Raw genomic sequence first — 12,129 nt, forward strand, 5'->3', positions numbered from 1 at the left:
AAAGTCACTTCCCTTTATGTCCTTATCATTTTTCATAGTATTCCAGGATAATATGCTGCTTCTTTCCTAAAAGCATAACAGAACTGTTAGTGTTGTTAACATCAATTTTCAAGTTAACCTAGCTTTTATGTGGCTTATCTATGTTTCCATATCATGTTATTGAGCACTGTGAGGTACTTAAATGTACATCACTTTTTAAATACAGATCATACAGTGAAACTCACCAGACATGCTATTCAGATTCACTACCATGTGCCATGTACGACAATGTGACACCGTGTGAACGCAATAATCACATAATTCTCTGCTGATCTTATTGGATGAGGCCAACCTCCCGCAGAGCTCCCAGAATGCCCTGCTCTTTGATCTCAACAAATGACTGGACAACAGAAACCTGCATGTTTTTACAATTAAACAAGTTTTATTCACAATAATAATCACTACGCACCAAACACTGTCCTAGAGTAAAGTCAGCTTTTCTTACAAGTAATTAAATTGTATTTTTACAAAAGGAAAAATATATTTTGTAATAATTCTACACTATTTACATAGACACATAATTTGAATTAAAATAAAATAATTACAAAAAATTACAGGTTTGAGCATAGAGATTCAGTCTCTGGCCTGGGACGTTTCGTGGAGTAATTGTGCAGATGTAAAAGCACAGGAGCTCCCAGCAGTGGGAATGCAGAAGTCACAGGTCAGGGTTTAGCTGCCAGTCTTAAGCTGTCTCCTTAACTCCAGGGGCTTCCTCAAGCGTCCCCTCACCCTGTACCTGGTTATCCCTCTGTACCACAACACACATTGGGGCCTCAAATGTTATTAGTCTCCTAAACCTGCGAAATCAGCCTCTCCTTTCAGTGCTGATGAAATCGTGTGAGTTATCTGATGCACAAAGCAGAGGCATAGAATACTCTTCATCAGGCAGGTCACAAAAATATATTTTATACCCCTTTCCCAAATTACAACCCTGGTACTTTTTTATTTTTATAAAGCATTACTTTAAAATAAAACAAATATAAACAACTAACTTCTTGTTTCTCCATCCATTAGTCAAGTATGTACATTCTCACCTGTACACATTTCATACCTAAGTCCACAAGGGTGAAAAGACACCTGTCTATCTTCTCATAGAATAGAAAGTGTTTTTGTTGCATTTGCCATACCTGTCCCATGACAAATTGTGTTGTTTATTCCTAATAAATAAAAGTACTGACTGTACTGAGGCTAGTTTCCATATTTTTACCTTTCACACTATGCCAAATCTCTGACTAGCCATTCTTAGGTTGAATATCAACTCAAATATGAAATAAATAAAACATAATATGACTATAAAAATGTTTAGTTTTTGTGTAGCAAAGTACAAAGGAGAAAAGCGAAGCTGGTAAAATTCAAATTTGATAGATTTTATTATATTCAAAGCCCCTCTTTTTAAGCCAATCATATGTGAGGTTTTTTTTTGGTAATTTCACCATAATATGGGTTTCTAATATACCAAATTATTTAAAGGAATAAAACTGACTGACAAAGGTTTGTATTTATATATTTTCATCACCAGTTCTTCATTAATTGGCTTTGTCTACACTTTGTGTAGTGTGGGTGCTATAGTTACAGTTTTAGGCTGTGTCCCACAGCTCTCTACCTCAGGTAGGTGTGGCCAAAGTTTGGTGGGCGGGGTTCGCTCAGCTATCAGTGGCAGCAGCCTCTTCATTTGCCCCCTCGTCCACTTGATTGCCTTTGCCCATGGCCTTCATCTTAGCCATGATATCAGTGAAGGTCTCTTTGACAGTTTTCTCCAGGATCCAGCCCTCGCTCTCACTCTCGGGGTCTTCTGGGTTGACCAGCGTGGACAGAGAGGTGTTTATGTACTGAAGTCCAATCATTACTGCAGACTAAAGCAAAGCATGAAAGATACGAGTTAGATAGCGGCACAGAGAGATATGCTTATTCACATTAAACATATGTCAGAGCTACTATCACACATAGATAGATAGATAGATAGATAGATAGATAGATAGATAGATAGATAGATAGATAGATAGATAGATAGATAGATAGATAGATAGATAGATAGATAGATAGATAGATAGATAGATAGATAGATAGATAGATAGATAGATAGACTTTTTTTTGATTTTATCATTCCATTTGTTTTGTTGTTTTACTTTTATATATAATATTACAGTAACACTTTACAATAAGGTCTCATTAGTTAACATGAACTATGATGATCAATACTTCTACAGCATGTATTAATCTTAGTTCATCTTGATGTCAATATGTATTTGTTAACATTAGTTAATGCACTGTGAACATGAACTAATGTTAACAAAAATGAATAAAAATGTGTATACAAATGTTTTGCTCATATTACTTAATGTTAGTTAATACCAGAACTAATGTTAACAAATGAGACCTCAGTGTAAAGTGTTACCAATATTTCTATTAATCTCAGTTCCTTTGATTCTCATTCTGTAATTCTGAACAGCAATAAAATCATTTTCTTATATGTATTATTAATGTTTATGACAGTAATAAAACAATGATGTTCAAAACAATGTATGTTCTTACATTGTTATAATGTTCTTACAAATGTGTATAATGACATGGGTATTACAGCATGAACATGGTTCCTGAGGACTCTTCATAAACCAAATGGCTTAAAAAAACATACTAAATGTTTTTTTTTTTGAAATTCAAAAAATGCAGACAGTTTTCTGTGATGGGTAGGGGTAGTGTAGGGGATAGAATATACAGTTCGTACAGTATAAAAACCATTATGTCTATGGAGAGTCCCCGTAAACAACATATATAAGTGTGTGTGCGTACATAAAATCAATGAATGGAATGTTCTACATCTTTAATTGGTGATTTGAAATCACCTTTTCCAAGAAAGCAAGATTTAGCTCCATCCCCCAGATTAGAACATTTGATCCCTGTGAATCTTCAGTGTCATCACACCATCTCAAACTCCTAATCTCCACCAACCCCTAGTTCAAGGTCTTGTTGTTCCTACAGACTGTTGTAAGCCTGGCAGATTTTGTTTAAATCAATGTTTTTAGATTATTTCTGAAATGTTCTATTACTTCTAATTTTTATATATATAAATATATATATATATATAAATATATATATATATATATATATATATATATATATATATATATATATATATAATATTAAGTCAAATAAAGTATTATTAATATTATTTACACAATCTTTTTAGTTAGATCAGGTAAAAACAGCTCCTTAAGGGAAAGGCTGAGGATGCCTGAGTCATGTATTTTATTTTATTTATCCCAGCAGGTCAATTAATATTTCAGTACTACTACAAGGTAGTCAGAAGATTTATCCCATTTAATAATACTCAGGTCAGTTAGATGTTTTCCCTGATCGTGCCATGAGATGATTGATTGAGTCGGGAATGAGGCTCCTGTCAGTGAACATGCTATGACGTATTACACAGATTAGCCATTACTCCTCTTAACTATCCATCACTTTTGCACCTTTGGGAATTGTCTCATAAAAATGACATGGTCCTAAAAAATCTGTAGCCAAAACAATTTGTAGTTAACAATGACCTTATTAGGGGGCGGACAACAAAAACACCTTGTATTGGTTGTTTACAAGATTAAGTATCTTTACTGGACAAAACGTTCCTTAAGTACTGATCAAAGATCAGTTTGACCTTTACAGCACAATCCATTAAGATAAGAGGTACGTAATGTAAGTGATTAAGGTCTGATCCTGGATCAGCACATCAAGATATTCCAAAGCTAAACTCTTACTTGCAAGAGGGTGACCATAAACACAAGTATCCCAATAGTGTTCATCATTCCACCATAGTAGGCTATAAGAGCGTCTCGGCAGCCACGCTTCCAGATGTTTAGCTCTTCGGTGTAGTGGTCGTAGCTGTAGTGAGCCGAGTTGTTGGTTATTTGCTGTTGGATGCAGGGCCGTGGCGAGCTAGGGTTGCAACAGCTGAAGGGAACGCCATCCATTAGGTATTTTCCATCCACATTGCTGCTGATTCGGCTAAAGACACAAAAAAAAGTTTTGCAAATGCACTTCAGTTAATCATTTTGGTATGATTTATATTAGATTTCAGAATGCATAGTAGTAATCTTAAAATTGGCAAAATCAGTATACCACTGTGAAACTTTCACTTGTCTTCATTTACAATTTCAACACAAAATTCGTTACATGTTCGTGTCTTAGTCAGAATGTCTTGCTGAAATTATTTTTTTCTATGATTGAAAACTGTGAATGCTTACAAAAATAAGCAACGTCCAAAAAATTATAAATCATAACTTCATTATTATTGCTAATATATTTAAATGAATTCATTTATAATGTATATAAATCATTTAAATCACTTTGGAAAACTTTTGATTGACTTTATAGGTTAGATGTTAAACACCAAAAACCTCTGAGATGAAAATATTAAACCCTCTGATATTAAGACTATTAATTTCAATGTCTATTCCAAGCCAATCTACCAGGAATTGAACTGATTGAAAGGGACAGTAAGCTCTGAGGGCAAGAAAATGTGATCCAAGAAGATTAGTGACTAAATCTAAACTGGTTAACATACCTGATACCACTTACACTGCAAATTGACCCCTGCAAATCATGCAGTACCTAGCCTCACTTTAAACTTGCTAAATTATTCCATAAACGGCGTAAAATCACTGCTTTCGGTCAAATGAAATTTCTCTGCTTGTTATCTAAACATCTAAACTACATCTGAACAAAATGGATTAAAAAGAACTAAAAGGAAAGAATGTTCACATTTAACTATTAAACTGCAAAGAGACACTCACTCTTTGACTTCCTTGGCGCTGAAGTCCAGGTAACGGTTGCTCACCCACTGGATCTCGAACCAATCTTTGTAGTTGTTGTTGCCACAGCAACGGAACTCCATCTGCATGAGATCCAGAGTTCTCTTCATGTAGCAGCGACCAGGTGTATCAGTGTCCTTGTAAAACTTCATTCCATTTTTCAGGCCCTCAGCAAGCGTATACTCTAGAGGAATGCGCATGGCAAAACACAGAGCCGCCGTGACGATGAGGAGGAAGTTGAAGAACAAACAACAAATGAGAAAGGGCTTCAAAATGGACTTCCATTTTGCAAACTTGGTGGAGTCGAGCGAGTCATAGCAGATTTTGCCTCCAAAGGCATTGAGACAACATGCTAAAAGACCCACACCAATTAGAATGTTGGGTACAAAATGACTCTCATTGTTGTCCATAAGTTCACTTCTCTTGCGAAGTTCGATTTTAAAGAAAAGGCCCATGCTGAAGACCAGAACACCGGCCATAACAGAAAACCAGTACATGAGCCATAGCATCTGGGCCAGCTTTACCCGCTTCTTAAGGTCAAACTTTACCTTCATGAGAGCCATGTTGAAAAACTAGTTAAAGTCCAGAGAAAGAAAGAAAAAACAGTCTTTTAGCTGTGCAGTGTAGCTTAGAGAAGCTGAACGTTGGAAGTACGTTCAAGGCGCAACGTGTAATCCATTCCAGTACAGCGAGAACTTGATGGCTATTTTCATGATGATCTTCGCACCCATAATAGAAAAAATCCAACTCAGGTTCTTTTAAAGGTAAACGCCAGTGTAATACATTATCTTTACAATCTTAAAAATGGATTTTCATCTACGATACTTAAAAACAACAGTGTGCCCAGGTACTGACACAAATAGTGGTGTCCCTCTATCTGCAAAGGGAGGACAAAAGCCAAGGATCCAAATGATTAAACACAAAGTTACCGTACGTCATCCTAAACCCAGCTAATCGCCCTCATCCCATTTACAGAAATCCCTGGCCAGCAGATGAACCTATCTATAAGCTGCTGCCGTGGCCTTTGATTGGCTTGATTGGTCACATGGTATGACTGGCATAACTAAAGAGACACCAAAAACCATGAAGGCAAAGACTTAAGACCACTACACTTCCACTTCAGGTCTTTGAGTTCATGACAAACATGCCACTGTTTGAGAAGATCTCTAAATTTCTCAAAGTTGAAATATTCATGGAACTAATGATAATGAAAACACTGACACAGTTCTCATTTGTTAACATTATTTTAAACTGCAATGAGCAATATAATTGCACAGCATTTACTAATGTGCAATATGTAAGATTTTTGCAGTAAAATATCCAACTAGGCCAGTGTTATATATTTTGTTCACTTGAGTACAATATCCCGAATGTTTTCAACTATTTGTAAATCGTAAGAAAATTGCAATTTTAACCAAGGATCCGGGACGTGTGAGGAGTCTCTGTCAATTGCATCATACCCGCGTTACCTTCGGTTTACGGTTTTACTTTGTAGAAACCATGGAAACACCAGACGCTTTAATATATTATGTTATGGTTTTAATAGAGAACGAAACAACTGTTTTCAATATTTATAAACAGAAAACTAATTGTTGTTATAGCTCAACATGTTTAGTCTTATTATTTAAATCTATTTTTCTTGATTTTTTGAGAAACACTATTTTGTGAAGTAGCTAACATAGCATAATCAGATGCAGCTTTATTTTTAGTGACAGTAATACAGAATTTTCTCCATCATACAATATGTTTTAAAATGAATTGCATGCCATTTATCAACACAAGCCATCCAGCATTTAATATGATATTCTAAATTTGATCTATCTTGCTGCAGTGTCTAACAGTGTCTCACAGCAGCCGCCAAGCGAACGCACAGAGTAACGTTATAACATGATTTTCAACACACTCAAATGTATCTAATATAATAAAACAGAGCTGTGTTACCTCATACTCATGACTGGAAAAGCGGAAGCGGCGCCAGCGACTGTGGCATAATAAAAGTCCCGCTGCTCGTGAGGCGTGTGTTGCGCAGTCCCTCCAGTGGCCTCGTTCAGCTCCACAACACTCGGTCCTGCTCTGCTTCATACTACAGTAACGTTAATGATCACATCCATGAAAATGATTTCTTCCCGAGTCCAATCCCTATTCTTTTGCACCGGTCGTTGAGGTGGAGATCACATGTCCCAAGATTCCGCTCTCAAACTTGGCGTCATCAAACTACGCCTTTGTTTTGAATAGGCCTCTAGCGGACAGAAATCTTATATATTGCACCTTTAATAAAAGCAATTGTTCATGTTAGTTCATAAACTAACCTTAACAGATACAACTTTCGAAGAAGCATAGTTCATTGTTAGTTCATGTTAACTAATGTAGTTGAATAAATAGTTCACTCAAAAGCGAAAATTGTCCCATAATTTACTCACCCTCAAGCCATCCTAGGTGTATATGACTTTCTTCTTTCAGCCAAACCCAATCGTGATTATGTTAAATAATATCCTGGCTCTTCCCAGCTTTGTAATGGCATTGAATAGTGCCCGAATTTTTGAAGCTCCAAAAAGCACATCCATCCATCATAAAAGTAATCCATACGACTCCAGTGGGTTAATAAATGCTTTCTGAAGCAAAGCCATGGGTTTTTATAAGAAAAATATCCATATTTAAAACTTTTTGAACTATATTCACTGGCTTCAAGCAATGGCCTTACATGAGTTCATGAGAGTTGAGTTCTGGTGGAGGGGTGACCTCTGACCCGACGTATGACGTAGGCATAAGGTGAGAAGGTTAGGTGAGAATTGACAAATGTGGAAGCGCAGAGGATAGAGCAAAACAAAACGCCGGTCATGAGAAGTTTTAAAGAAAAATTCCACACCACATGAACGTCATACATTGGGTCACACTTCCGCTGGGACACAATTCTCCCGTGAACGCACACATGGCTATTGCCGTGATTACAGTTTATAAAGTTTTAAATATGGATATTTTCTTACAAAAACCCATCGCTTTGCTTCAGAAGGCCTTTATTAACCCACTAGAGTCGTATGGATTACATTTATGATAAATGGATGCCCTTTTTGGAGCTTCAAAAACTCGGGCACTATTCAATGCCATTACAAAGCTGGGAAGAGCCAGGATATTATTTAATATAACTCCAGTTGTGTTTGGCTGAAAAGAAAGTCATATACACCTAGGAAGACTTGATGGTGAGTAAATCATGGAATAATTTTCATTTTGAGGTGAACTACTCAAAAATTAAAATTATGTCATTAATGACTCACCCTCATATCGTTCCAAACCCGTAAGACCTCCGTTCATCTTTGGAACACAGTTTAAGATATTTTAGATTTAGTCCGAGAGCTTTCTGTCCCTCCATTGAAAATGTATGTACGGTATACTGTCCATGTCCAGAAAGGTAATAAAAACATCATCAAAGTAGTCCATGTGACATCAGTGGGGTTAGTTAGAAGTTTTTGAAGCATCAAAAATACATTTTGTTCCAAAAACTACTACTTTATTCAGCACCGTCTTCTCTTCCGGGTTTGTTGTACAGTACAGTCCAAAAGTTTGGAACCACTAAGATTTTTAATGTTTTTAAAAGAAGTTTCGTCTGCTCACCAAGGCTACATTTATTTAATTAAAAATACAGTAAAAAAACAGTAATATTGTGAAATATTATTACAATTTAAAATAACAGTGTACTATTTAAATATATTTCACAAAGTAATTTATTCCTGTGATGCAAAGCTGAATTTTCAGCATCGTTACTCCAGTCTTCAGTGTCACATGATCCTTCAGAAATCATTCTAATATGCTGATCTGCTGCTCAATAAACATTTATGATTATTTTCAATGTTGAAAACAGTTGTGTACTTTTTGTTTTCAGGATTCCTTGATGAATAGAAAGTTCAAAAGAACAGCATTTATCTGAAATACAAAGCTTCTGTAGCATTATACACTACCGTTCAAAAGTTTGGGGTCAGTAAGAATATTTTTATTTTTTTGAAAAGAAATTAAAGAAATGAATACTTTTATTCAGCAAGGATGCATTAAATCAATCAAAAGTGGCAGTAAAGACATTTATAATGTTACAAAAGATTAGATTTCAGATAAACACTGTTCTTTTGAACTTTCTATTCATCAAATAATCCTGAAAAAAAATATTGTACACAAATATTTTGTACAATTGTACACATTAAATGTTTCTTGAGCAGCAAATCAGCATATTAGAATGATATCTGAAGGATCATGTGACACTGAATACTGGAGTAATGATGCTGAAAATTCAGCTTTGCATCACAGGAATAAATTACTTTGTCAAATATATTCAAATAGAAAAGTTATTTTAAATTGTAATAATAGTTCACAATATTACTGTTTTTACTGTATTTTTAATTAAATAAATGTAGCCTTGGTGAGCAGACGAAACTTCTTTTAAAAACATTAAAAATCTTAGTGGTTCCAAACTTTTGGACTGTACTGTATATCCGCTTCACTCCAGAGTAATGCTGCTTCTTCTTCTTCTTTCCCGTTTTATGGCGGTTGGCATCCAGCTTATTGGTGCCTTACTGCCCCCTTCTGCTCCGGACCTTTAAGTAACGTTTACAAATGAAACCATATTGTAAAGTTTTAAACAAGTCAATAAAATTACTAATCTACAGCTAATGCATTTTTAGATAACTCTATTTGTATCAAAGACTATAGCCTACATATCTGAATATAACAGGCCACTTGCATAACTACAATTATGTTTAAGTAGTATCATTTTAAAATGTAGTAGTCAACATTTGAAGTGGATTAAAAAAGTTAATCAAGTTGTCCTAAGAAGAAGGTTTTAGGACAACTTTGATGAAAGGTTTTGATGCACTTCAAATGTTGACTACTGTATCAAATGAAATCCTCCATATGTATATTGTTTTGCACATAATACACTTTTTTCCCTGTTGAAAGACAGAAAACAACTGAAATTTGTTACCAAATATATATATTTTTTCAAATAAATGACATCATCTATGAATAAATGTCTGAGAGTAACAGAATTAAATGGGATGGTTCACCAAAAAACTGAAAAGCCTCATGTCATTCCAAAACATGTATAACTTTCTTCTGCAGAATACCAAAGGGGATATTTCAAAGAATGTTGGTAATCAAACAGTTTTGGTGACTTCCATTGTATGGAGAGAGAGAGAGAGAGAAAAAAAAAACAGACATTTATCAAAATATCTTCATGTTCCACAGAAGAAAGCAGATCTAAAGTTTGATTAAACAATGACAGAAATTTCACTTTTGTGTGAACTGTACCTTTAACAACAATTTTATTAAACGATAACTATAGTATAGTTAAATGCATACCAAGTCTTGGTGAGTAAGTAACTACAAATACACAGAGGTGATCACGGTGTTGAACTTTATTATTTTCTTGCAGCATTTTTCTAATACAGCAGCATTCAATTAATTAATAAGCTTTGTAAGTGCAGAATTTGGGAACATTCAATGTTTATGGCATCTCTATATTAGCGTCATATTTTACTGAGCACACAATAATGTAATCACATCATTGTTTTAAGAGGCTGATCCCACAGAATCCCAACTACATATTCTCTCAGTCTCAGGAATGACAGTCCAGTTGGGCGAAGGTGTTCCAGCAGCAAGCCAATTGAAATCATCCACATCTGTCCAATTATTCCTGTCTGGATCAAGTCCGGCTACTTTGTAATGATCTTGAATACCTGGATAAGTCCAAGTGAATGGGGCAAACCTGACCCCATGACAATCCTCTATTATTGCCCGGCTGGTCACATGGACATATATCTGAGTGGCAGTGGTGTTATGGGTGCGCAGCTGCTGACAGGACAACACTAAAGTGCTGTCAGCGCACTGGTCTACAAAAACAGAGCTGGACACTGGCCCGCAGAGGATCTCGCAGCTGCGGACATTTTTGATATGCAAGGTGCTCGGACAGCCATAAAGTCTCACTTTACAGTTTGTCAGATGAGATAACAGAACATCTCGTTGCTGGATCTCCTCAGCTTGCTTGATCAGGACTTGATTTTCAGCATTAGAGAATCCACACTGATATACATCCACTGCAGCATCCACTACCACAGTAACACCAACATCAGATGGAGACTTATCTGTTGTTTGTTGACTCGGTTCAGGCTGCTTACTTGCTCCGGCATTCCTAGATCTGAAAGCGAATTTCTTTTTAGGCAACACCGCCTCCCTCTTCTCAGCAAGAGAGCTCTGGAGTTTCTGCATGGATGCCTGTGCCTGTCTTATTTCATACTGGGTTAGAAACATAATGCTGTCATTGAGAAACTTCTGGAGTTGTTGAATTCTCACAGTGATCTCCTCCAGTGTTTTAGCGGCTTTGTCGCGGTCACTGTAGTTAGAGCTGGAGAGCATCTCCTCGACTGCAGTCTTCTCAGCATTAAAGGTGGACGTGAAGAAATCGCTCTTTTCTTCCTTCACGGCCTGCTTCTCCTTGACATTTCTCCGGCGCTCTGCCTCTTCCAGCCTCGCTTGATCTCTTCGTAACACGCTTTCGGGAACATTGACAGCTGTGTTTGTATCTCCGTCATCATTTGCCACATTAACTTCCACTCCTAGTGCCGCCATGTTGCTTCTCAAAAAAGGTGTGGTAAAAACACGTTGATCATGTGACAATACGTCTAAGCGTGCTGGTCAATGATTGGATAAAGAATCGGTACATTTAGTAACGCGGCTTTCTATTGGCGCATTAGATTTTGTGTTTTCCCACACATCATCACTGGAATGAAAGACTGTTGGACTCTGGCATTATTGTTATATGACAATTATGACAATTGTTGTTACTTTTTTTCTTCTTCTTTCAAGCATTTAATAAATAATAATAATAAAAAAAAATAGATACTGGAAGAAAATTATTATTACTTTGTTTAGACCCCATAGATATTTAGACCCTTTTCTTCTCTCGTATTTGATTCATATTTTATAATTCAAATTATTTATGTGAGATTTATTTTTCACCACATGAAATGTTGAATTTTTTATTTTTTTTTAGAATTGCAAAATGAACACATGACTGTAGAGAAAACAAACAATGGTTAGTTTTTTTTTTTTTTTTTTTTTTTTTTTTGCACAATTTGCCTACTGTTTGTTATTTCTATTTTGATATACCTTACAATTTATACTGATTTAATTTTGTAGCCTACATAATGTGTGTATTGTATGGGCATAAAAAAAAAAAAAAAAAAAAAATATATATATATATATATATATATATATATATATATATATATATATATATATATATATA

At 35.6% G+C, this 12,129-nt stretch overlaps 2 protein-coding genes across 4 annotated transcripts; both read right to left on the reverse strand.

Moving 5' to 3' along the window:
- Window positions 1-469: 469 nt before the first annotated feature.
- prph2a (peripherin 2a (retinal degeneration, slow)) lies at window positions 470-8,235 on the reverse strand. 3 transcript variants are annotated; one of them, XR_010892686.1, is made up of 6 exons: window positions 8,114-8,235; window positions 6,783-7,109; window positions 4,824-5,413; window positions 3,789-4,035; window positions 1,613-1,892; window positions 470-787 (listed from the first exon to the last, which is right to left on the reverse strand). XR_010892686.1 is itself a non-coding variant. In XM_067369578.1 (6 exons), exons 2-5 carry the CDS (start codon window positions 6,921-6,923, stop codon window positions 1,683-1,685), a joined length of 1,188 nt encoding a protein of 395 aa, XP_067225679.1. In that variant the 5' UTR covers window positions 6,924-7,109; window positions 8,114-8,235; the 3' UTR covers window positions 470-787; window positions 1,643-1,682. The 3 variants fall into 3 exon arrangements, 2 of the variants coding, with proteins under 2 accessions (XP_067225679.1, XP_067225678.1); XM_067369578.1 differs by having other exon boundaries at window positions 1,643-1,892; XM_067369577.1 differs by lacking the exon at window positions 470-787 and having other exon boundaries at window positions 1,391-1,892.
- Window positions 8,236-10,231: 1,996 nt separating this feature from the next.
- On the reverse strand, window positions 10,232-12,027 carry tbcc (tubulin folding cofactor C). Its single transcript, XM_067369546.1, has one exon. It carries the CDS (start codon window positions 11,448-11,450, stop codon window positions 10,395-10,397), a length of 1,056 nt encoding a protein of 351 aa, XP_067225647.1. The 5' UTR covers window positions 11,451-12,027; the 3' UTR covers window positions 10,232-10,394.
- Between the last annotated feature and the right edge of the window lie 102 nt (window positions 12,028-12,129).

This window comes from Chanodichthys erythropterus, chromosome 19, assembly GCF_024489055.1.
Source record: "Chanodichthys erythropterus isolate Z2021 chromosome 19, ASM2448905v1, whole genome shotgun sequence".
Classification (NCBI taxonomy): Eukaryota; Metazoa; Chordata; class Actinopteri; order Cypriniformes; family Xenocyprididae; genus Chanodichthys; species Chanodichthys erythropterus.

Bases quoted from the DNA above. Each gene is read 5' to 3' on its own strand.
- prph2a (XM_067369578.1), bottom strand. From the start codon at position 6,923: ATGAAGCAGAGCAGGACCGAGTGTTGTGGAGCTGAACGAGGCCACTGG. The intron at 4,036-4,823 runs GTGAGTGTCTCT...TTGTGTCTTTAG, and splicing joins AGCGCCAAGGAAGTCAAAGA to CCGAATCAGCAGCAATGTGG. The intron at 1,893-3,788 runs GTAAGAGTTTAG...GCTTTGCTTTAG, and splicing joins TTATGGTCACCCTCTTGCAA to TCTGCAGTAATGATTGGACT.
- tbcc (XM_067369546.1), bottom strand. From the start codon at position 11,450: ATGGCGGCACTAGGAGTGGAAGTTAATGTGGCAAATGATGACGGAGAT.